Here is a 23,371-nt window from a genome sequence, read left to right on the forward strand (position 1 = left end):
CCATGGCTGGCTAATTTTTGTATTTAGTAGAGACAAGGTTTCACCATGTTGACCAGGCTGGTCTCAAACTCCTGACCTCAGGTGATCCGCCTGCCTCAGCCTCCCAAAGTGCTAGGATTACAGGCATGAGCCACCGTGCCCTGCCTGATTTTTTAAAAAGAGTAGGTAAAGGAAGCGGATTTAGCATGGTCTCAGAAAAAAGCTAACTAACTAAAAGATTCTATACCCAAATATTAATAGTGGTTCTCTTGGGCTAACCGGTGATGGGCTTGCAGGTGAATTTCTGTGTGTGTGTGTTGGGGGCAAGGCATGCATGTATGTGGTATGTGTGACTTATTTTCCTTTTCTGTGGTAAAAAGGTACTGGATCCATGAAGATTTTATAAGAATCTGTCACCTGAGTCCTGCAGTCTGCTAGCCCATTGTGGCAAGTCTATTCTACATCCATCACCCCTCTTAGGAAACCCCGTGATCACTTATTTGGCCTGCCAAAGAAAATCACAAACAAGTATGAGGAACCCCAGATCATACCACAAGGAGTGTGAGCGTGCTGTCTGGGTCACCAGCACTTAGAAGCCTAGAATGATTCGGTCCGAGGCTGCTCAGGCCTGTTCCAGATGGCTGGAAACAGGGGATGAGGGAAGGCAGCTAGCTACAACCCTACTGCAGGCAGAGTGCTGGCTCCCAGTGGTGTGGGAGCAGACCACTGCTCACTCCTCCCACTGGCTGGGAGCAGGGTCTGCCTTATTCATAGATGGGACTAGGCCATCACTTTGCTGGTATAATTAGAAAGTTCCAAGAGTTGCCCTTCCCTTTACTATCAAAAATATTTCTCTAAGGTGGAGGTTGCAGTGAGCCAAGATTGCACTGCTGTACTCCAACCTGGGCAACAGAGTGAGACTCTGTCTTAAGAAAAAAAAAAAATTTCCCTAGTTTCCCATCAAGGGTTCAAAAATAATCACCAGATTAATTCCTTTTTTTTTTTTTTTTGAGACTGAGTCTCACTCTGTTGCCCAGGCTGGGGTGTAGTGGCACAATCTTGGCTCACTGCAACCTCCGCTTTCCAGGTTCAAGTGATTCTCCTGTCTCAGCTTCCCAAGTAGCTGGGACTATAGGGTGCGCACCATCACGCCCGGCTAATTTTTGTGTTTTTAGTAAAGATGAGGTTTCATCATGTTGGCCAGGCTGGTCTTGAACTTTTGGCCTCAAGTGATCCACTTGCCTCAGCCTTCAAAAGTGCTGGGGTTATAGGCATGAGCCACTGCGCCTGGCCCAGATTCATTCTTTTTGTTTGTTGTTTTGATATGGGGTCTTGTTTTTTTTTGAGACAGGGTCTTCTTCTGTCATCCAGACTGGAGTTCAGGGGCACAATCATGGCTCACTGCACCCTTGACCTCGAAGGTTCAAGTGATCCTCCCACCTCAGCCTTCTGAGTTGCTGGGACTACAGGCACACACTACCACACCAGCTAATTTTTGTAATTTTTTGTAGAGATGGGGTTTCACCATGTTGCCCAGACTGCTCTCGAACTCCTGGGCTCAAGTGATCCATCCGTTTTGGTCTCCCAAAGTGCTGGGACTATAGGCGGGAGCCACCGTGCCCAGCCAATTCATTCTTTAAATGAATGAAAGGGCTATGTTGCCTAGGACATGTAACCCTAGTTAATATCACGTCTGCAGATACTCATTTGTTTAGCAAAGTGTTAGTCACGAAGGGAACGGGACACTGCAATCCTCCCTTACCCAGAAGGATTCTAGAACAAATCTCAAGCCTTGGAGGGGGAATGAGATGGGCAGAGAGGTCCCCACATTCCTAGTCAATGAACCCGCAACAGGGTGGCTTCTGTTTCTTACCAGCTCCACACACAAGGACCCTGTGCCCCAGGGTAACTCCACCTCTCCTGCAGGCATGGATCCCCACAGAAAGTGGCTCAATCAGGGCGCCTTCCTCAAAGGTGACGTTGTCAGGAAGCCTGAGGAATCATTCGACACACAGAGATGCTCTGAGTTAACGACAATGCTAACAATAGTATTATACATGCCCAACGTTACTGTCGTAACAACCATAGCTAACACTCATCCAGCATTTATTTATGTGCAGAACAATGTGCTAAGCAATTTATATACATTAACTCATGTAAAGCCCTGGAATAGTTCTGTGGTAGGTACTATCATTCCCATTTTACAGATGAGGAAACAGGCTTGGTGGGTTAAATGACTTCCCCCAGTGGTTCAAAGCTAGTGAGGGGCCCAAAGGGCTCAAATTCGAAGCCAGATATGTTCTGATCCCAGAACCCATGCCACAGTGTCCCCATCTGAAGAAGGCAACATGGTTTTCTTTGGAGAAATCAATTCAGTGAAATGAACACATTACATTTTCTGTAATGTGCTATCCAAGGTAAGGCACGGTGGTTATCATTAATAAACGAAAAGTTTACTTAACAAGGAGTTAACATGGCCACGTTCCAGCATCTTGTCTGCTGCTCAAACTTACAGCCTTTTTAGTTTCACTTTAGCAAACAATCCTGACTATCACCAGTTTTGCAGAACAGTGATTTAGCAATGGGCATCACTCTGATAATCACCCCCCATATTATACATTCCAGAGGAACCACATCTGAGGACAGCAGCTGCCCGGCTCACCCAGGACCAGTTAAGAGGAAAAAGGGCCTGTTCCACATAGCTGATTAAATGATGTGTCACCTTCACTCTGGGTTCTAGGTTTTCACTTCCACTGGCATCTTGACCCTCTCAATAATACCGCTAATGATGACAGCAAGTATTTGCATAAAGCTTTACAGATGAGGAAGCATGCTCATCCATTACCTCATTTAATCCTCATGATAACCATGTTAGGCAGGTAGGGCAGGCTTTTTAAAAAAACCTTTATTTTACTGAAGAGGAAACTGAAACTCACTGACATTAAGAGAATTGCCAAGGTTATGAAGCTAGGGAATGGAAGGCCAGACTTAACCAAGGTGTCCTGATTCCACATCCTCTGCCTGTCCCATATCGGCTGTCTCCTGGTATGAGCAGCTGTGTAGCTAATATTAATATCCAATTTCTGCTAGTTCCTCACTGCCCAGGATTTACCCAGCACCCCAAATCTCCACACACAGGAACATGAAAACCCTCAAGTTCCAGAAAGAAATAAATGTGGCAGCCAAACCATGTGCTCATCCCCATGATCCTCTCAACACTGTCCCCAATCTTCAACAGAATAACTCAGACTCCTCCTATCACCGTCCCTGATCCTTGACAGAACTACTCCCCAGGCCTTTGGAGGCCCAGCTGCTGCCCACCACCCCCTTATCCCTTCCTCTCGGCTTCTTTCCCATCACTTTCCCTACTCCAATCCACTCTCCTGCTCTGACTGCGGTCACACTCCTTCTACTCCCCCTAGAAGTATCCCTTCTGCATAATGAAACAGTGAAGATTCCTAAACTCTCTCAGGGACTCCACAGGCTCCCAGACATGCCTGCCCTTCCACATCTGGGCTTCCTGAAGAACTCATCAGGGCTCTATGCAGAGTGTGGACTGCATGGAAGCTACATCGAGGAGAGATGGGATTGGGGAAGGTGATGAGGGAAGATTGTTATCAGGAAGAATACTCTACTGATTAAGCAGACGCTGCCTCATCCGCCTGCACCCAACACAGCCAACCGTGTTGGAAAGCTACCTGGTGTGGAGGCAGAAGCATGCACAAGCAGTCCTGGAGGCCAGCCCTGCTGCCACTGACCTTGGGAAAACCAATGACTCCACCCTCTCCAATCTTGTCCAGTGGGGCTTGATGGAGAACAAGGATGAGAAGACTCTAAGCTTCCTCCCAGCCCCAACCTTTCATGACTTTGTAAACACCAGAGAGCGATGAGGCAACTTGGTAGTTTTTACAATGGGGTTCAGGAAACAGGCCAAATTGGGTAATGGATGATTAAGAAGCCAAGGAGGAAGCAGGAAAATAGAAAGAAAATAGGTAGGTACACAAATAAAGAGGCTGTGGTAGTATGGGAATCCTAAAAAGACATCAGAGAGGAGGGCTTGGGTAGGGAAGAACTGGGGACACAGGCAGAAAGCACCCTGGGAGGAGAAGAAAGGCAGGGGCTGTATGACTCCCCAGAGACCTTCCTCAGCACCCCCACTGCCACTGCCAACCAGAGCCCCATCGTTCCCTATAAACCACCAGCACAAGGCTCTCTTTCAGGTCTACTCCTGCACCTCCATCCCCAGACCACTAGGCCACGAGTATGGCATAGCTTGGCACCATTTACTGAGCACCTACTATGGGCCAGACCTCATGCTGGAGACTTGATATGCCTTTCTCATTGGATCTCATCAGTCATTCTGTGAGGGAGGTACCATTACTGTCTCTATTTCACAGGCAAGGATATCGAGGTTACAAAATTTAAGTGACTTGCCCAAGGTCACACAGTTGTAACTGGCAGAGACCAGTGGGCTTCACCACTATGCTCTTCTGCCTTCCATGAAACTTTTGTTTGGTGTCTTGACTTGGAAAGGGCCCCAGAAAGATGGGTTCATTCAGGAACCACTTGCTGAAAGGTGGACTCTGCACAGGTAACCTGCTTACTTCTAGAGCAGGTTCAGATGTTGACTTAAACCCATCACAAGGTCTCTGGCCTGTGACTCCTCTCAAGGCTCCCAGTAGGCTCCCAGATTGTTCCTGTGACTGGCACCTGGCCTCCATCGGACAAGCCCCATCCTGGCTGAAAACCATCACTGGGGCCAGGCTGGGGTGGCAGGAGAACGCAACTGAGTTGGGTCAGGGGGAAAGCGGCACTTTGGCACCTTAGAGCTCCATGGCTGGGGCCATGGGGGCCCACGAAGAAAGGCAAGCACTTTGCTTCCTCCAGACTCAACTTCACAATTTCAGGGGTGAGAACTGGAGTAAGGCAGGGGAGTGGGCACAGGGCAGGAGCTTGAGACTCACAGAGACCCCAGTTTGACTCTTGGTTCTGCTGCGTGCCCAAGTCAATGAGCTTCCTTCTGCCTTGGTTAACCCAACAACGGTGCCCATCTCACCATTATTCTTGTGGAGATTAAATAAATTAAAGCATGCAAAGCACTTATTAGCACAAGGGCAGGCACATAGTAATAATAATTATGACTCTCCATGCATCACCTTATTTAATATTTTGGTGATTAAATGAAACTGAAGCAGAGAAAAGTTAAATCATTTCTCCAAATTCACTTGCTAGGAGGGAGTAGATCCGGGATCCCAGAGCTCAAGCCCTGGCAGCACACCACGGCACCTCAGGAAACGTCAGCTGTTGCTGTCATGGTGTGTTGTTGTTATTGTCGAGGTCATTGTTGTTGTTGTTTTGTTTTTTCTTGAGACGGAGTCTTGCTCTGTCACCCAGACTGGAGTGCAGTGGCGCGATCTCAGCTCACTGCAACCTCCACCTCCCAGGTTCACACCATTCTCCTGCCTCAGCCTCCCAAGTAGCTGGGACTACAGGCGCCCGCCACCATGCCCGGCTAATTTTTTGTATTTTTTTTTGGTAGAGACAGGGTTTCACCGTGTTAGCCAGGATGGTCTCAATCTCCTGATCTCGCGATCTGCCTGCCTCGGCCTCCCAAAGTGCTGGGATTACAGGCGTGAGTCACCACGCCCAGTCGAGCTCTTTGTTGTTATGAACTTTCTGGTGGTTGCATAGTGGAAACTAAAAACAGAGGATGAACCACAGGAATTCCCTCCAAGATGTCTGCAGAGGGTGAGTGATTTTCAGCAGTAATTTTCTATTGTTGCTGTAAGTAAGAGAAACTGACACTAAAAGACTAAAACCAAGCACTGTGAGTCAGTCTTATTCCTAGGGAGGCTGCCCTCTCTCAATGCCACCAAGAAGAGGAGCCTGCCTAGGTGATGCCGCATGTTTGGAATTATGAGCTGAAAAGAATAAAGAAATAACCACAGGAAACAGCACCAAGCTAATGAAGGGAAAGAGGTCCCAGGTGACCCAGTGGGACTGTGGACACTCACTTGTAACAAAAGGCTGCATTGTGCTTGTAGAACCGGCAGAGGTTTCCGTCATCGGGGGGTGTGGCACAGAAGAAGATGGAAGGCGACAGATTGTATCGGCCAGACTTGCAAAATTCATCATTTTCTCGGGGAGCACCAGGCTCGATGGCAACACGATCACCTGGAGAGGAAAACAAAGATGGCACCCTGCCCGAAGGTGGGAGCAGTCTCCCCGCTCTTTGGTCTGGTTCTTTGTTTCCCAACCTTTGAAAACAGCAGAAGCAGAGATGTTATGAAGGCTTGCGTGCTCATGGGCAGATGCCAGATGCGAGAATCTAGCTTAATGAGCCCCCTCCTCCCTGGGGACCCAGAGTGTCCTAGGCAAGTAAGGAAATTTGGGATGAAGCACAGACTTACTCTGGGGGAAAAGGAACACCCCCTCCTCCACAGTTCAGTGTGGCCTGCCCTTTTCCCACCTCCTGCAGCAAGCCAAGCCACCTGTCTATCTCCACAGCCACTTCCCAGCTAAGGCAAGCCAAGTATAGTTCCTGTCTCACACTGCTGCAAAAGGGGTAGCTCATACATGGAGTTTGCAGGCATTTTTTCTTCATCTGTTTGGAAGATAGGGAGCAAAGCCTTTACAAAGACAGGAGCTGTAATTACAGCATGTTTAATGTCCAGTCTGGTCGTTTTTGGACAATAACTAGGAGTCAACTGATTCCTGGTAGTAGAACTGCAAAGGCCAATGACCTGCAGAGGCCTCATACAGCGGAGGGTAATAGCTGAGGCTTCTGAACAGCCAGTTCTATTATACTTCTATTCTATGCCTCATCATACCTGCTTGGAAACTCAGCCTGAGAACTGTTCTCTAACTGTTTTTTTTCTATCTTTTTATTATGAAGAATTTCAAACACACAGCAAAATTCAAAGAATTGCATAGTGAACACCTGGATAGCCTCCTCCTACATTCTTCGAGGAACATCTAGCTATGTTCACTTTATCACATACCTATCCATCTACCCCTCCGTCTCAACTCTGTCTCTCCTTCCATCAATCTATCTTCTTTTCCGACTCATTTCAAAGCAGGCTGCAGACATCACCCTTAAATGCTTCAGCCTGCATATCATTAACTAGAGTTCAGTATTTGTTTATGATTCTTTTTTAAGGTTATCACCTAGGAATGCAAACCCCTTTTAAGATACAGAACACTCACTACCACTACCTCAGAAATCTTATTCCTCTGTGTCCCTTCCCAGTCAATCCCCACCCCCATCCCCAGAGGATGTTTTGATTTTTTTTGTTTTGATTTTTTTTTTGTACCATGGAGTAGTATTGCCTGTCCTGGCACATCACAAAAATGGGATCATACAGTAGATACTGTTTTGAATCTTGCTTCTTTCAGTTAGCATAATGCTTTTCAGATTGATCTGTGTTGTTGTGGTATTAACTGTCTGGCCAGGTGCGGTGGCTAATGCCTATAATCTCATAATCACAGTACTTGGGAGGTCAAGGCAGGAGGATCACTTGAACCCAGGAGTTCAAGACCAACCTGGGCAACACAGGAAGACTTCATCTTTACAAAAAAAATTTTTTTTTAATTAGCTGAGCATGGTGATGTGTGCCTGTGGTCCCAGCTACTTGGGAGGCTGAGGCGGGAGAATCACTTGAGCCCAGGAAGTTGAGGCTGCAGAGAGACATGATCACACCACTGCATTCCCACCTGGGTGACAGAGCAACACTGTCTCAAAAACAAATGACAGTTTGTTCCTTTTCATGGCTGAATAGTGTTCCAATGTAAGAGTATACTATAGTCAGTATCACCATTCTCTTATTGATAGGAAAAACCTGGTTGTTTCCAGTTTTCCTGTTGTTGGTTTTTTGGTTTCTCTGTGTGTGTATGTTTTTTTGGTTTTTTGTTTGTTTGTTTTTTGAGACAGAATCTCACTCTGTCATCCAGGTTGGAGTACAGTGGTGCAATCACTACTCACTGTAGCCTCGACCTCCTCAAGTTCAGGTGATCTTCCTGCCTCAGCCTCCCAAGTGAGGGAGGAGAAAGAAAAAAAAAGCAGGCAGACAATTAGGGCAGGTCCTCGGTGAAATTCTTTCAAACAAAAGAGCAGTCTGGAAAAAAATCAAGCTGCAGGCACATAAAGAGCAGCTTGGAAAAATCAAGCCACAGGCACAGATAAGGGAGTGAGGCCCAACACAGAAACGCCTTGGTTCTCAGTGTAATCAGTGGACTCCCAGGAAAAAGTTTCCTCCCTTTTTTGGGCATGTACACAGTGGGCTCCATGAGAACTTGCATGGGGTGGGGTGGGGGCTTGCCTAAAACATGCCCGTAGTTGCTCAGGCAAGAGAAGCTGCCCCCTGTGCTTGCCTAAGACATGCTGACAGCTGCACAAATAAGGGAGGATACACAGGTAGCCACACAGATAAGGTAAGTTACACAGCACCTGCCCAGATAAGGGAAGTTTCTTATAAAACTTTCATATTTAATTGTAAAACAACAACCCTATTTCAGGTCGATCCCCTGCTCTGCTGCTGACAGCTTTCCTCTTTCACTTATTAAACTTTCACTCCAACCGCACCCTTGGTATCCATGCTCCTTAATTTTCTTGGTCATGAGACAAAGAACTCTGGATAACACCTTAGACAAGGAGACTGCTACAATAACCCTAGACTGCCTCACCCATAGGGGGTCATCTGGGATATGTTGGAAGGGTGAGTAGGAGCAACCCTCCAATACTTTACTTTCTGCGGTTTCTTATCCACAGTTTTTTTTTTTTTTTTTTTTTCCCCTCTCAAAATCAAACAAATACCAGGCCTCTGTTGGTCAGTTAAGAGCGGTTAGTGCAGCCACCAGACCTGTAAGACTCAGAAGACAGGCTTGCTGGAGAGGACTCTGTCAATCCTCCATCGCCCTCGGGTGTTGGGGATGTCAGCTGTGTTCCAATCCAGTTTCCATTTATGGAAGACCTAGCCATCGCATGGGGTTGGAAGGAGGTCCTGGGACAACTGAAGGTTTCTGGCTGAGGCTACACCTCAGTGTTATCTGAAGGCTCCTGAACTAACTCCAGTCCCTGACAGCCCATCATGGTGTCGGCACCAGGACTTCCAGTCTTTCCTATCGCATTCTCTTCCCTTCTCTCCTTTGTGGCTATCGTGTCTCCTATCCCTTCTTTGTATGCTATGCTGAAGGTGTTTTTACAACCTGGGAATATAGTTTTGTTGGATAGAGTGAGCCAGTGCCTTAGTAACCAGGAATGTAACTCAAATTGCTGTTTTTGTGATTTCCTAGAAACAGGGAGAATTCAAGATATCAGTCTAAATTTTCAGCTAGTAAGGACCTTTTTGTCCCCCAGTGATAGGTATTCATGGCACTGTATGGGAGGATATTTCACCCTCAGTGAATACACGCCTCTCCATTTGCGTTTTTTTTTTCCTGCATGTAAAAACCCAGTACTGTCCAATGAATCTTCTTTCCTTCCTTCCTTCCTTCCTTCTTTCCTTCCTTCCTTTTCTTTCCTTTCTTTCCTTTCCTTTTTCTTTTTTTTTTTCTTTTTCTTTTTTTTTGATGGAGTCTCACTCTGTCACCCAGGCTGGAGTGCAGTGGCACAATCTGGGCTCAGTGCAAGCTCTGCCTCCCATGCCTTTCTCCCACCTCAGCCTCCCAAGTAGCTGAGACTACAGGCACCTGCCACCACACCTGGCTAATTTTTGTATTTTTAGTAGAGACAGGGTTTCACCATGTTGGCCAGGATTGTCTCCATCTCCTGACCTCATGATCCGCCCACCTCAGCCTCCCAAAGTGCTGGGATTACAGGCATGAGCCAACGCACCCAGCCAAATCTTTTTTTCTATTCATAAAACTTTTATTCCATTTAGATGAATTTAATACATGTCTTCTTAATAATTATGCTTGGATTGTTCATAAAAATTTCATAAGACATTAAACAAAGCTAGCCATCATCTCAAGTTGTTTACCTGTTAACTATTTTACAGCACATGCATGTTAGGCAAATACCAAAAAAAAAAAAAAAAATCACAAAAGCAAAAAACTTAAAAAAAGGTTAAATACATGGGTTTTTGGTTTACTGCTGTGCTTGATATACATAAGTAATGAATATCAGTCAATTCAGTTTTACTGCATCTTTACTTTTACATTTGTTCTTTGGTTGCCTAAAACATTTAAATACAAATACAATGAGCATAGCAAAAATAATGAAAGCTAACAGCAGGTAACTTTACAAATAATGGAATGTGAACCGTTTCTGCCCTTACCCAGAGTAAGATGGGTTACGATTGTCTATAGGAAAACTTCTGCAGCTGTAGTCAAAGGTGTGCACATTGAGATTGAGTATTCTACAGATATACCTGGTTTAACATGTGGGATCCATGGGATAACTGTTTCTATCACAGTCTTGTAAGTGCTCCAAACCTTAAAGTACCCACAATTACTACACCTGTGACTGGAACCAATGATCCCTTTAATTCTCCACCAGGACAAACCAATATGTAGGCAGTTTTCTTTGCTTAGATACGGAAGCAGTTTTAACACTGGCCCTTGTGAAGCCGCAATGTACCAAAAGTACTGTGTTAAACATTTGTAAGTTGTATAAAAATTCCACATCCCCATATTGGCCACCTCAAGATGAAAACAGGTAAATCCCTAAATGTTAACTGGCTCTACTCCCCTACTATTAAACATAAAAACCACATGGGAAATACAGAAATTCAAATAGAAGTAACATAAACCTGTCGTAAACAAAAACTATTTGTGGGATAGCGCAGATGACAAATGGTCTACTGTGTAAATTTTAGGAGGCAGACAAAAGTTGGAAGGCTGGTTAATTTTCCCCTCCTTCTCCTGCTTCAGCTTTGTCTCCTTGGGTATCTGATGTCCACAATGTCAAGTTGTCTCTCAGTAAATGCATTATTAGCGTGCTGTCTTTGTATGACTCTTCACTTAATGTATCAAGTCCAGCAATGGCTTCATCAAAAGCTGTCTTTGCAAGACAGCAGGCTTTCTCTGGGGAGTTCAGAATCTCATAATAGAACACAGAGAAGTTAAGGGCCAGATCCAGTCTGATAGGATGTGTTGGTTGCATTTCCTTTTTGCTGGTTTCAAAGGCTTCTTGGTATGCTTGTTGTGACGGATCCACAATCCCTTACTTGTCATCAGCAGCAGCAACCTCAGTCAAGTAACGGTAGTAATCCCCTTTCATTTTCAAATAGAAGACTTTGCTCTCTGCTTGTGAAGCATTGGGGATCAAGAACTTTTCCAAAAGAGACAGTATCTCTTAGCTCTGTCTCAATTTTCTCTCTGTATTCTCGAACCATCTGCTGTTTTTTCTCAGCACCTTCTGTCTTTTATTCAATGTTTGAGACGACCCCCCAAGATGACCTGCGGGTTCCGACAACATTTTTACAAGCAAGTGAGAGAGGATTCCTCTCCTCACTGGATAATTCAGCTCTTTGCTCAGTTACAGACTTCATGCAGGCTACCGTGTCATCATATTGCTCAGCCTGCTCAGCCAGCTTGGCCTTCTGAACCAGCTCATTTTGATCTATGACTGGATGTTCAGTGTCTGGAGTGGGTGGTGGTGGTGGACGTACAGGGGCTCAGCAGTCTCTGGGTGGCGAGGGCAGCAGTGGCAAGGCTGAGACTCTGTCTTCCCAATGAATTTGAACAGTTCCTCTATGCGACAATTTTCTTCTGCTAGGAGGCATACTGTGGGGGTAGACTATCAAACCCGAAAACCTCTCCTTCTAACCTCTGCCTGGAAAAAATCTAGAGTCAGAGTTTTTACCTAACATTTCAGTCCCTACCATGCCACCTAGTGAAATGAGATTTTTCTCTGTGGGGGTCACTACTGGCCCTTTGTCCAAGGCCTCTAGTTCCCCAATTTCTCTCCCTCCTACATCCCTCTATTAGGGACCAGGCTCCATGCCCCATCTGCAAACAGCAAAATTCCACCTTCAGCAGTCAAGAAGAAGCCACCCTTGAGAGACAACTGTTAGCCTCAGTGCTGTCCCCATCACAGGGAGAACAGTCATTCAATCCTTATGTTTGAGGCACCTGTTCTGCATCCAGCTACATTGGAATCTCTGGCTAACAGACAATCGCTTCTTCAAATATCAGGCTTTCCTGCTAGAAGGATCTACAGTCCACTTAAAAACCTGTCCCTGCCTAAACCCAGCCACTTCCCTCCCAAGGGAAATTAGAGACTACTAAAAATAGATTTACGTGCAATGTGTGTAAGGAAAGTAAAATGTGTTTTGGTAAAAGATTATAATAAGGCATGGAAATGTAAATTTTGCCTAGAAATAAAGGATTGTTTTGAATTAGGTTAAGATAAAGCTGAAGGTTTGAGTGAGTTGTAGAAGGATTACAAAAATAATCTTGCAGCATAGCGCGGTGGCTCACGCCTGTAATCCCAGCACTTTGGAAGGTCGAGGTGGGCGGATCACCAGGTCAGGAGATCGAGGCCATCCTGGCTAACACGGTGAAACCCCATCCCTACTAAAAATACAAAAAAATTAGGCGGCTGTGGTGTTGGGCGCCTGTAGTCCCAGCTACTGGGAGGCTAAGGCAGGAGAATGGCGTGAACCCAGGAGGCGGAGCTTGCAATGAGCCAAGATAGCGCCACTGCACTCTATCTAGCCTGGGTGACAGAGTGAGACTCTACCTCAAAAAAAAAATCTTGCAAAGGAAATTCTGTGTGTGAACATATTGACTAAATTCAAAAGGATATTCTATTTTTTTATGTAAATTGAGCATTGAAATAAAAGCACAACAAGGCTTTCTTAAGGCACTGATCTGCTTTTTAACAAACATTTGTAGAGGGTTATAAAAGCTTTACGAGAATCTCACCTCATGATCAAACTGGGTAAGATTTGATAGAATTATCTCTAAGGTTTTACTAAAAAAATTGGGTTTGACACCCTTGGTGTCCACGCTTCTTAATTTTCCTGGTCATGAGACAAAGAACTCTGGATAACACGTCAGGCAATGAGATTGCTATATTGACCCTAGACTGCTTTACAAGTAACTGGGACTATAGGTGTATGCCACCATGCCTGGGTGATTTTGTTTTTGTTTTTGCAGAGACAGGGTTTTTCCATGTTGCCCAAGTTGGTCTCAAACTCCCGGGCTCAAGCAATCCTCCTGACTTGGCCTCCCAAAGTGCTGGGATTACAGGTGTAAGCCACCACGTCCATCCCTAGTTGTTTCTCATGACTATCTTGCCTCCTCATCAAGGATGGGAATGCCTCAGGATTAGTCAGTCTTCTGCTCCATATTTATTTTTCCATAGTGTCTAGTGTTGTGCTAGACAAATTTTTATTGCTAAACAAAGAATTTGTGAATTGGGAGAAAACAAACCATGGGACACAAATGTCATTAGTATCCAGAAGGGCATTACTTATTGGGAAAAATTTCCCTGGAATGTGACAAGTAAAAGCTGTTGGTTAAAGACAGTAGCACTTTTCTGTTGTAAAGAAAGGGAGAGAGGTAGGAATAATTGAGGACAAATAGTTATCCAGAGGTTTTGGGATGGTTTAGATGGTTCATCTTCAGGCAGGTACCCAGCCCTATGTAGGGGAACTCCAAATACGCTGTCAATATAGCAATGGCCTCCAAGTTCGCAGAAAACAGAAAGCAGACTTACAGGGATTTAATATCACAGGTATTGCTACACATCAAAGTTACAATTGGATTTAAACTCCGTCTGAATTTGGGGAGAGACCCATACCAGTGAAGCAGAGACCAGACTGGAAACCCTGGCGGACCCTCCTGCCTGAGCCCAGAACAAGCTGGAGACCAACATGGCTGAACGCCAGTGAGGCAGGAAGCCATGTGGCAGGAGCCCAGGAAAGGACCCACAGGCCTTATCCTGCCTCAGTGCCTGGTTATTCAGGAAAAGTCTGACGGACAGACTCCACTGGGAAGAGGTGCTTAAACCTACCACACAGAATAGAGTTTACTAATAATGGTGGGATCCAGTCCTGCCATTTACCAAATGCCCATGTGTGCCAGGTACCAGGAAAGGCACATCACAAAATCTCCCTTCCCTCACCATAAACCAACAAGATGGTGTTATCTCTGCTTTAGCGATGAGGAAACAGAAGCTCAGGTGCTCACACAGTGATAAGTTGTGGAGACTTGACTCTCCGCTCACCTCTGTATGAGTGTTCGGGCCCTCCGGAGCCCGAAGAGGATGTTAGGAACCTTGTGAGGCCTACTGAGGCCATGGAAGGTCTGGCCTTTATTCAGCAGGGACATGATAAGCTATTTTTCCTAAGTCTTTTTGTGTTGAAAGTACTCACAGAATAGTGTAGAGTCCTGGTACATAGTTAGTGCTCGTTAAAATAAGTGGTGAAGGCTGGTCTGAAGGTAGTGCGCTATCTTAATTGATTGTTCATAGTCAGTCACAGATAATACTCCTTGTTCTACTCTTTCCCTGCTTCTCACTACTGCACTTGACTAGTCTAGTCTTAAAAAACAGAATGTTTCCATGCCTTAGAGTTATTGACTCATATGTATGTTTATCTGTTTGTTTGTTTGTTTGTTTATTTGACACAGAGTCTTGCTCTGTCGCCCAGGCTGGAGTGCAGAGGCATGATCTCAGCTCACTGCAACCTCTACCTCCCGGGTTCACGAAATTCTCCTGCCTCAGCCTCCTGAATAGCTGGAATTACAGATGTACACCACCACGTCTGGCTAATTTTTGTATTTTTAGTAGAGATGGGGTTTCACCATGTTGGCCAGGCTGATCTCGAACTCCTGACCTCAAGTGATCCACCCACACTGGCCTCCCAAAGTGCTAGGATTATAGGCGTGCGCTACTGTGCCCAGCTGACTTATATGTTTAAATTCTGTAAATGAACATTAGGAAATATTTGATGAGTTGTGTTCTTCTTTCTAGATTAGTTGATTAGAATTTTAAGTCAAAGTTAACATATGAAAGACTTTAAATCCAAATTTTGTATCCTAAGAAAAGAAAAGGACCCACAGAAATCCTTATGAGCACCAATATCTGTCTATATTTAGCTGGACACGGTGGTTTATGCCTATGTGATCCCAGCACTCTGGGTGGCCGAGGAGGGCTGATCACCTGAGGTCAGGAGTTTGAGACCAGCTTGGCAAACATAGTGGAATCCAGTCTCTATTAAAAATACAAAAATTAGCCAGGCGTGGTGGTGCGTGCCTGTAATCCCGGCTACTCAGGAGGCTGAGGCACAAGAATCACCTGACCCTGGGAGGTGGAGGTTGCAGTGAGCCGAGATGGCGCCACTACACTCCAACCTGGACGACAGACTGAGACTTCGTCTCAAAAAAATAAAATGTCTGTATTTGTCTCTTCCTTCTATCTCCTCTAACTCTCTCTACTTTCTTTCCTGTCCAGTTAACTTTCTGCAAATTATGCCTATGCCATTAAGGATGAATTCTTCCACCTAGCCTTCAAGATCCTCCATAATCAGGTGGAGTTTTCATACTATTCAGTTTTACCTTCTAATTACGATTATATTATGATAACATGACATTTCACAGTTTTACAGTGCTTTATTTTATTTTATTTTATTTTTTGAGACAGGGTTTTGCTTTGTCACCCAAGTTGGAGTGCAGTGGTGCAATCATGGCTCACTGCAAACTCAACCTCCTGGGATTAAGTGATCCTTCTGTCTCAGCCACCCGAGTAGCTGAAACCACAGATGCGCACGACCACACCCAGCTAATTTTATTTTTCACAGAGACGGGGTCAACCTCTGTTGCTTATGCTAGTCTCAAACTCCTGAGCTCAAGCAATCCTTCTGCCTCAGCCTACCAAAGTGCTGAGATCACAGGTGTAAGCCACCATGCCCAGCCAAATGCTTTTTAAAGAGGGACTTTTATAAAGATGATGCATGTTTATCATCTCCAATAACTCCCCAACACAAAACCTCTGTGCGGAGCAGCACAGACTCATCCGCACCCAGGTGTGTTACTCTCGCATCTGTAATTTGATTGTTCACTTCCTCTTTTTTTTTTTTTTTTGAGATGGAGTCTCGCTCTGTCTCTCACCAAGGCTGGAAAGCTGGCATGCAGTGGCACGATCTCAGCTCACTGCAACCTCCGCCTCCTGGGTTCAGGCAATTCTCCCGCCTCAGCCTCCCAAGTAGCTGGGACTACAGGTGCGTGCCACCACGTCCGGCTAATTTTTCTATTTTTAGTCAGAGTTTCATCATATCGGCCAGGCTGTTCTCAAACCCCTCACCTCAAGAGATCTGCCCACCGCAGCTTCCCAAAGTGCTGGGATTACAGGCATGAGCCACTGCACCCAGCCTGTTAGCTTCCTCTTAACTAGAATATTAGCTCTGCCCATTTCAAGAACTCAAATATAAAACCTTTCTCAAGTATGAAGATGCTGGGTAGCCCAGTGGTTCTGAGCACTTGCTCTAGAGTCCAAAAGACCAGGATGGGCATCCCAGCTCTGAGACAAACTAGTGAGTGACCCTGGGCAATAACCAGGCTTCAATTTCTTCTTCAACTAAGGAAGATAATAATGCCTATCTCATAGAGTTGTTTCAAGAATGAAATAAATAGCCTAGGCGCAGTGGCTCAGACCTGTAATTACAGCAAGTTACCCAAATTACTGCCAAGGTGGGCAGATCACTTGAGGTCAGAAGTTCAAGACCAGCCTGGCCAACATGGTGCAGCCCCGTCTCTACCAAAAATACAAAAATTAGCCAGGCGTGGTGGTGCATGTCTAATCCCAGCTACTCAGGAGGCTGAGGCATGAGAATCACTTGAACCAGGAGGTGGAGGTTGCAGCAAGGTGAGATTGCACCACTGCACTCCAGCCTGGGTGACAGAGTGAGACTCCGTCTCATTAAAAAAAAAAAAAAGAAAGAAAGAATTGTACATCTAAGTTGTTTAACATGGAGACGAATGTAGCAAATCAATAAATATTAGCTACCTTCTTATCAATGTTACTACTGTTAGATGTCTAGCTCAAAGACCTATCTCCTCCATGAACTCTTTAACCACCTTTGCCCACAGCAAATGCCCTTTGAACTCCTAAAGCCTGTTCTTTCCCACACCTAATTGTATCCTATGGGCTTGCTGTCTAATTGCTGGTATTTATGTAGGGCCTGACATCTAGCGTTTCCACATCGATCTAAGCATCCAGGGATCATATCTGCTCATTTTTCTATATCTGTCAAGGCTCGTGGCATAAGACTGAGCTCATTGTAGACAACTGACTAAATCCTTGTTATAATTTACATTTAGAGAATCCCACCCTATATTATAATTTATAGTCAGAGACTTTGTCCCACAGGTGAGAACCAATCACCAGTGGCTATTGGAAGCTATAAACATTCCACTATGAAATAACCTCATAACACCACAGGAGCTTTCTTGACTTCCACTAATGATGAATGATTTAACATCCCTAAACAAGACACATGCCTGACTTCACAGCTGGCCAATTCCTCTCCATGTGGTTGGGCTCAGAGAACTTTATAACTAACACAGGACGGTGCCTCCTGTCAACCTCCACCTTCCCCCAAATAATGTGACCTTATTTCCTGGCTGCACAGCAGCCTCACCGCTAAAGGAAGGTTAAAGCCAACAGCTAACTATGCCAAGACAACTTGGATTTAATTCATGGTATCAGGGAACAACACAGGCTGCCACAGCTGAGAATTCCTCCCTCTGGGAAGATGAATTAAGTAAATCTAGGAAGAATAATGGTGGTTTCCCAGCCATCTAATAAAAATCAAACATTATATCCAAGGCCCTGGTTCATAGCACCTAAAGGTAGTTTGGGTTCCTATGCCTCAAATGTTTTCTCCAGCCCTTTACCTGGCTTATTTCTTACTTGGCTCCAGATGTTGGATTAATTGTCCCTTCCTCAAATGAACCAACGGTCTGGATAAAAGACACTAGTCACAACCCGCATTCTCCTCTACCACCCTTAACACATGGTGACTAAGTAACTATCTGTCTGCTCCAGGTCCCTCTTTTCTTGTGTAAGGTAAGAGCCATGTGAGTATGGACCAAAACTGTCTTGTTCCCTGCTGTATCCAGAGCTTAACAGAGGGTCTGGCCCAAAGAAAGCATGCACATATATTTATGTTGAATGAACACATAAGTCGAAGGACCTTGCTGACCTGGTTTTAGGTGCTTTACCAATGATCCCACTTTTTCGACCGTTCCTGAAGCTTCATGTCCCAGCACCATGGGCTTTTTCACGATAAAATTCCCAATTCGACCCTCCTCCCAGTAGTGGACATCTGAGCCACAGATTCCAACAGAATGCATCCTCAGCAACACCTCTGATAAAAGAAAGGAAGACAAAAACAGTGAGAGAGGGAACAACCCCTATCACTCTGAGGTGCCCTAGTGATTTCCCTCTGCCCAGGGGAGAGGGCTGGGTTACCAGGCCAGGCACACTATTTAGGCCATAGAGGAAAACAAGCTACATAGCAACCCTGATTAAGTCTCGCAAGGCAAACAAGCTTCCACATGTGATGGCTAATTTTATGTGTCCACTTGGCTAGGCTATAATGCCTGGTGGTTTGAAGATACATGTTGGGCATGGTTAGCTTTTAAACCAATAGACTTTGAGTAAAGTAGATTACCCTCCATAATGTAGGTAAGCCTCATCCAATCAGTTTGAAGGTCTTAAAAGCAAAGACTGAGGTTTCCTGAAGGAGAAGGAATTCTTCTCAAGACTGCAACATCAACTCTTACCTGAATTTCCAGCCTGCCCTTTGTACACACACACACATACATACACACACATATATCTTAGTGGTTTTGTTTCTCTGGACAACACTGACCAATACACTGGGTAGAAAAGATATTATTAGTAGCATGAAATGTACCAACCACTTAAGAGAACAAACTATTTTCCAAAAGAAAACTTTCTAGATAATTAATATGCTATGCATGATTCTTACCTGCTTATGAGAACAAGTCTGGTAGAATCTCAGCTCGGCAACATTTTGTGAACTATCAAGTTGAGTTCTTCATGCTATTGTTTTCTTTCCTTTTTTTTTTTTGAGACAGAGTCTTCCTCTGTTGCCCAGACTGGAGTGCAATAGCAGGATCTCGTCTCACCGCAATCTCTGCCTCCCGGGTTCAAGCAATTCTGCTGCCTCAGCCTCCCAAGTAGCTGGGATTACAGGTATGTGCCACCATACCTGGCTAATTTTTGTATTTTTAGTAGAGACAGGGTTTTGCCATGTTGGCCAGGCTGGTCTCGAACTCATGACCTCAGGTGATCCACCTGTCTCAGCCTCCCAAAGTGCTGGGATTACAGGCATGAGCCACCGCACCTGGCCAGTTTTCTAAGTTCAAAATAATGATGGTACTGTGCCCCTTTGGTGAAATAAGTACCAATAAATACCATCATCTCTGACTGAGGTGATGGTTATGAATACCTCCCTGAAAGAAAACACTCTGCCTTAGAAAGACAAAGAGACCCAAATCTCTGCTGTGCAGTGCACTTGCCACAGACTACTGGGGTGGCTCTTCAGAATTTTCTTCCTCCTTGGTTTTAGTGAAGAGAGTAAGAAATGGCAGGGTGAATTCTCAGATCAAAGGCAGGGAAAAGTCATTTGAGTTAGGAAAATCATCTCAGAATTTCCTCTCTTGAAGTAGCAACTGGTAGCGAGAGATTAGATTTGACTTTGCTAGAAAACTCGCTACAATGCACTCTTTTCCCTTCCGATGCAAGTGTAGCAAGAGACAAAAGTGTGAGCAGAATGCTTCTTCAGGGAGAAAAGCTGTACCAGGAGCCAAGCTTGCACTCTGGGTCTAAGACAGCCCTCGTTCGGCCACTTCTGGAATCAATAGTCAACTTTTCAGGACACAGTGAGGTAACTCTTTTACTTCTCTGAACATGGATCTTGGTGAAAATCCTTGAACCCTGACTATACAATACTTGCTCAGCACCCATAGAATGGCTATATTCTGTCTAGTCTGTATTCTCACCACTTACAAGTCGATAACACAAGTGACCTTTCAGTAGCAAAGCTCTGGATCCACCAGGAAAGCTGCCTTCGATCTCATGTTCACCCAGAAGTTGCAGTTCTGGTGTGAGGTAGGACAAAGTGGGAAAGGACACCCCCAACTTCTCAAGGGTAGAAAGGGGATGTGACTGTCCAGGTGTGAGAGGGGGAGGGTGAGTATGTACAGACACTCTGCCCATTGCCCCCAGCCTAACTTCAGGGTCCTGCATGATTATGACAAAGTGGGATTCCAGGGATGGGAGGGATTAGACAGCTGTCAGCAGGGATCTGAGCCAACAGAAAAAAAGAGATGGAAATGTTCACAGCACCTGCCATGTGCAGACAGTGGGCTGGACTCTATCCTCACCGCAGCACTCAGTTTGTAAATGAGAAACCCAAGGCTGGAAAGTTACAGATGCCACCTTGGGTGTCAGCATGTCAGCTGAGCCCCACAGGCTTAGCAAGTGAGAGGCCTGGAAGGAGCGGAGTAAAGGTGTTAGAAACCCTGGCCCCATGTGCTCACTCACTTTCTGTGCTTGGTTGATTAGGGCAGGGGACAGGGGCCCCACGCAGCCCCTCCCACCCCCACTGGACAGAAGGTCCTGGGCTGTCGCACACTTTGGTGACTGGCCTTCCTGGGGAGTGGGGAAAGCTGGCATGATGCTCCCTTTGCTAATTAAAAGATGAAGTTCTATAGACTCACTCCTTTTCAAAGTTTGGGTTAGGGTTAGGACACTTGGCCACTCCAACAGCAGCTTCTGGTAGACAGGGTACACTGTCATTAGGTCAAAAGAGGAACAATTCTGTCATTGGTCCACATACTTCACATCAAAAACTCTTTGAGATGAGTCAGCAATCTGGTACGGTAATTTTTCTGATTCTATCACTATTCTTTTTATTTCATGTAGCAGCCAAGATAAACTTCCCACTAGGTCATGCTGCAGACAGTAGACTCTGTTCTCAGCCTAACAAACGCATAGGTTTTTAATGGACGCAAAAGTAATAAACAGTACGAAAAGAGAGGTAAGGGAACAATATACATGTGATTCCAAAGGAAACAACAGGAAATAATAAAATGTAAGTTATGTTTCCCAAGAACTTACCATTTGGGCCTGGTTCAGGGATGGGATAGTTCTCCTAAAACAAACAAAATTGAAAAAATCATTTAACATGTATAATAACTTTACCTTATGAACATTTTCCATTAAAAACTAGAGTTTCATCATTAGTTTATTTCTTCTTAGAATTAACACAAGCTCAGACCACACTGCTCCTGGGTGCATGCCTGAGAGGATACGCTCAATGGCACGCTGCGCACACCTGCCTAGCCCTTCTTCACTTGTCTGCATAACACAGTGACCGACCCAACAACGGCATGGCCAGCACACTCACAAAGCATACAGAGGACCACACTTGTCACTAGTGACATGTCACAGGGTGAGATAAAGTGCTGACGCTGGGTTCCCTCCCTGGGAAACAGCCTACAAACCAAAGGCGCAATCCTAGCTGAGGAAGAGCTGACTCTAATTGCTGACCTCATCCCACTCACTGGTGCAGCTTCGCCAGGACTAAGGAAAAAGCACACTCCATGTAACTCTAGGCAGAAGGGATCTTTGGGTTTCTAGATCTGCCATCCATGTCAGATCCTGCCTTCCTGGAGAAACACGTTCTTAGATACAGATTAGTTTGGTCTGACGAACTACCCCAGGGAAAGGATGCAGGTGTTTCCGACAGTTGCACGTCAGGGTGTTCCCCTCTAGACAGGTAGGAGAAAGTGTCTGTGCTCCTTCCTTCCCATCAGCACAGACACTGACACCTGGTCCTTTTTCCCTAAAATTCCCATGTGGCATTTTAGGGGCCCCTTGGGAACACATAAGACCTGGATTTGGGCCCCTCTCACAGGTTCAAAAGCAATCTGAGCTATTCTGGTGTTCACAGCTAGTAGTAATAGCAGTAGCAGCAGTAGTAGTAGTAGTGTTGATTTACTAAGCCTTCTTTCCTCATTGCCAACGGGCTAGGAAAGTCCTAATGACAAGGAAGGACACTAAGTGGCCAAATCAAAGTGTTCATTTTATTATTTTAAGGTAATCAAGAAAAGAGGGTGCAGTGGCTCATGCCTGTAATCCCAACAGTTTGGGAGGCTGATGCGGGCGGATCACTTGAGATCAGGAGTTTGAGACCAGCCTGGCCAACATGTGACACCCATCTCTACCAAAAAGATAAAAATTAGCTGGGCGTGGTGGCACGTGCCTGTAGTTTCAGCTACTCAGGAGGCCGAGGCAGGAGAATTGCTTGAACCCAGGAGAGGGAGATGGCAGTGAGCCAAGATTGTGCCACTGCACTCCAGCCTGGGTGACAGGGCAAGATTCCGTCTCAAAAAAAAAAAAAAAAAAAGAAAGAAAGAAAGAAAGAAAAAGAGAGAGAGAGATGGAAATGTTCACAGCACCTGCCATGTGCCAGGCAGTGGGCTGGACTCTATCCTCACCATAGCACTTAGTCTGTAAATGAGAAACCCGGAGCTGGGAAGTTAAATAACTTGGTCAAGGTCATGCTACCAGAGAGTGGATGAAGCCTGCTTCCACTGTGCCCTACTGTAGCCCCAAGTGGAATATGTCTTTTCTCCTTCAGGGGTGGTGCAAAGAGCTGCCAAACAAGTGATGAGAATGTCAGAGCTGGGCCCCATGAAGCAAGCTCTGGGATGAGGCACTGTTCCAAACGTACCTCCCTCAAAAGCGCTTATCTAGCTGCTTTTACAGGCAGCCCCACCGCATGAAACCACACCACGGGCACCAGACACACGCTGCTCGGCACCAGCACTGTGCTTAGTGGTCCGTGGCTTTTGTTTTTCCTAACAAGATCATAAACGCCTGGAAGTCAAAGACCATGCCTTCCGTCTCTTTAGCACCAGGCACAGTGCTTGGCCCCAAACTCAAGTGTCTGTACTTGTTAAATAACCACTATCCAAAATAGTGTTTCCAAGGAAGGTCAGAGGTTTTCACTCATCTCAAGTTACCAGCCCTTTCTGTTGAAGAGGCTCAGTGCTAATTTGAACCTCTTCTCCAGGGAAACAAAGCTCAAAGCTTTAATGCTATTGCTGCCTAGCTGACATTGCTCAATGGCTTCTTTGTGTCAGGTACTGTGTGCTTTACAGGCATTACCTCATTTAATACTAGCAAAAAAACTACATGGTACATCCTACTATTTCCCTTTTCCATGTGATGAGACTGAGGAACCCGCCCATGGTAACACTAAGGTAGCAAATGGTGGAGCTGCATCCAAAGCATCCTGATGGGGGCAAAAAGGCTTAAGGGAGTTTTTAATCTCTTAATAATTTAGACTGGCTACATTGGAAGGAAGGAAGGAAGGAAGGAAGGAAGGAAGGAAGGAAGGAAGGAAGG

The 23,371-nt window shown here is 45.4% G+C and overlaps 1 protein-coding gene and 1 pseudogene across 1 annotated transcript in view; both read right to left on the reverse strand.

The window, feature by feature from the left end:
• Positions 1-23,371, reverse strand: part of SORD (sorbitol dehydrogenase) — a 43,940-nt gene that overhangs the window by 8,671 nt on the left and 11,898 nt on the right. The window contains exons 2-5 of the mRNA XM_023227173.2: positions 21,077-21,110; positions 18,129-18,293; positions 5,994-6,153; positions 1,853-1,971 (exon numbers count right to left, since the gene is read on the reverse strand). Coding sequence (XP_023082941.1) covers positions 1,853-1,971; positions 5,994-6,153; positions 18,129-18,293; positions 21,077-21,110 — 478 coding nt within the window. The remainder of the gene's footprint in view (positions 1-1,852; positions 1,972-5,993; positions 6,154-18,128; positions 18,294-21,076; positions 21,111-23,371) is intronic.
• Positions 10,591-11,483, reverse strand: LOC111552762 (annotated as a pseudogene).

Source organism: Piliocolobus tephrosceles, chromosome 6 (genome assembly GCF_002776525.5).
Source record: "Piliocolobus tephrosceles isolate RC106 chromosome 6, ASM277652v3, whole genome shotgun sequence".
NCBI classification, from domain to species: Eukaryota; Metazoa; Chordata; class Mammalia; order Primates; family Cercopithecidae; genus Piliocolobus; species Piliocolobus tephrosceles.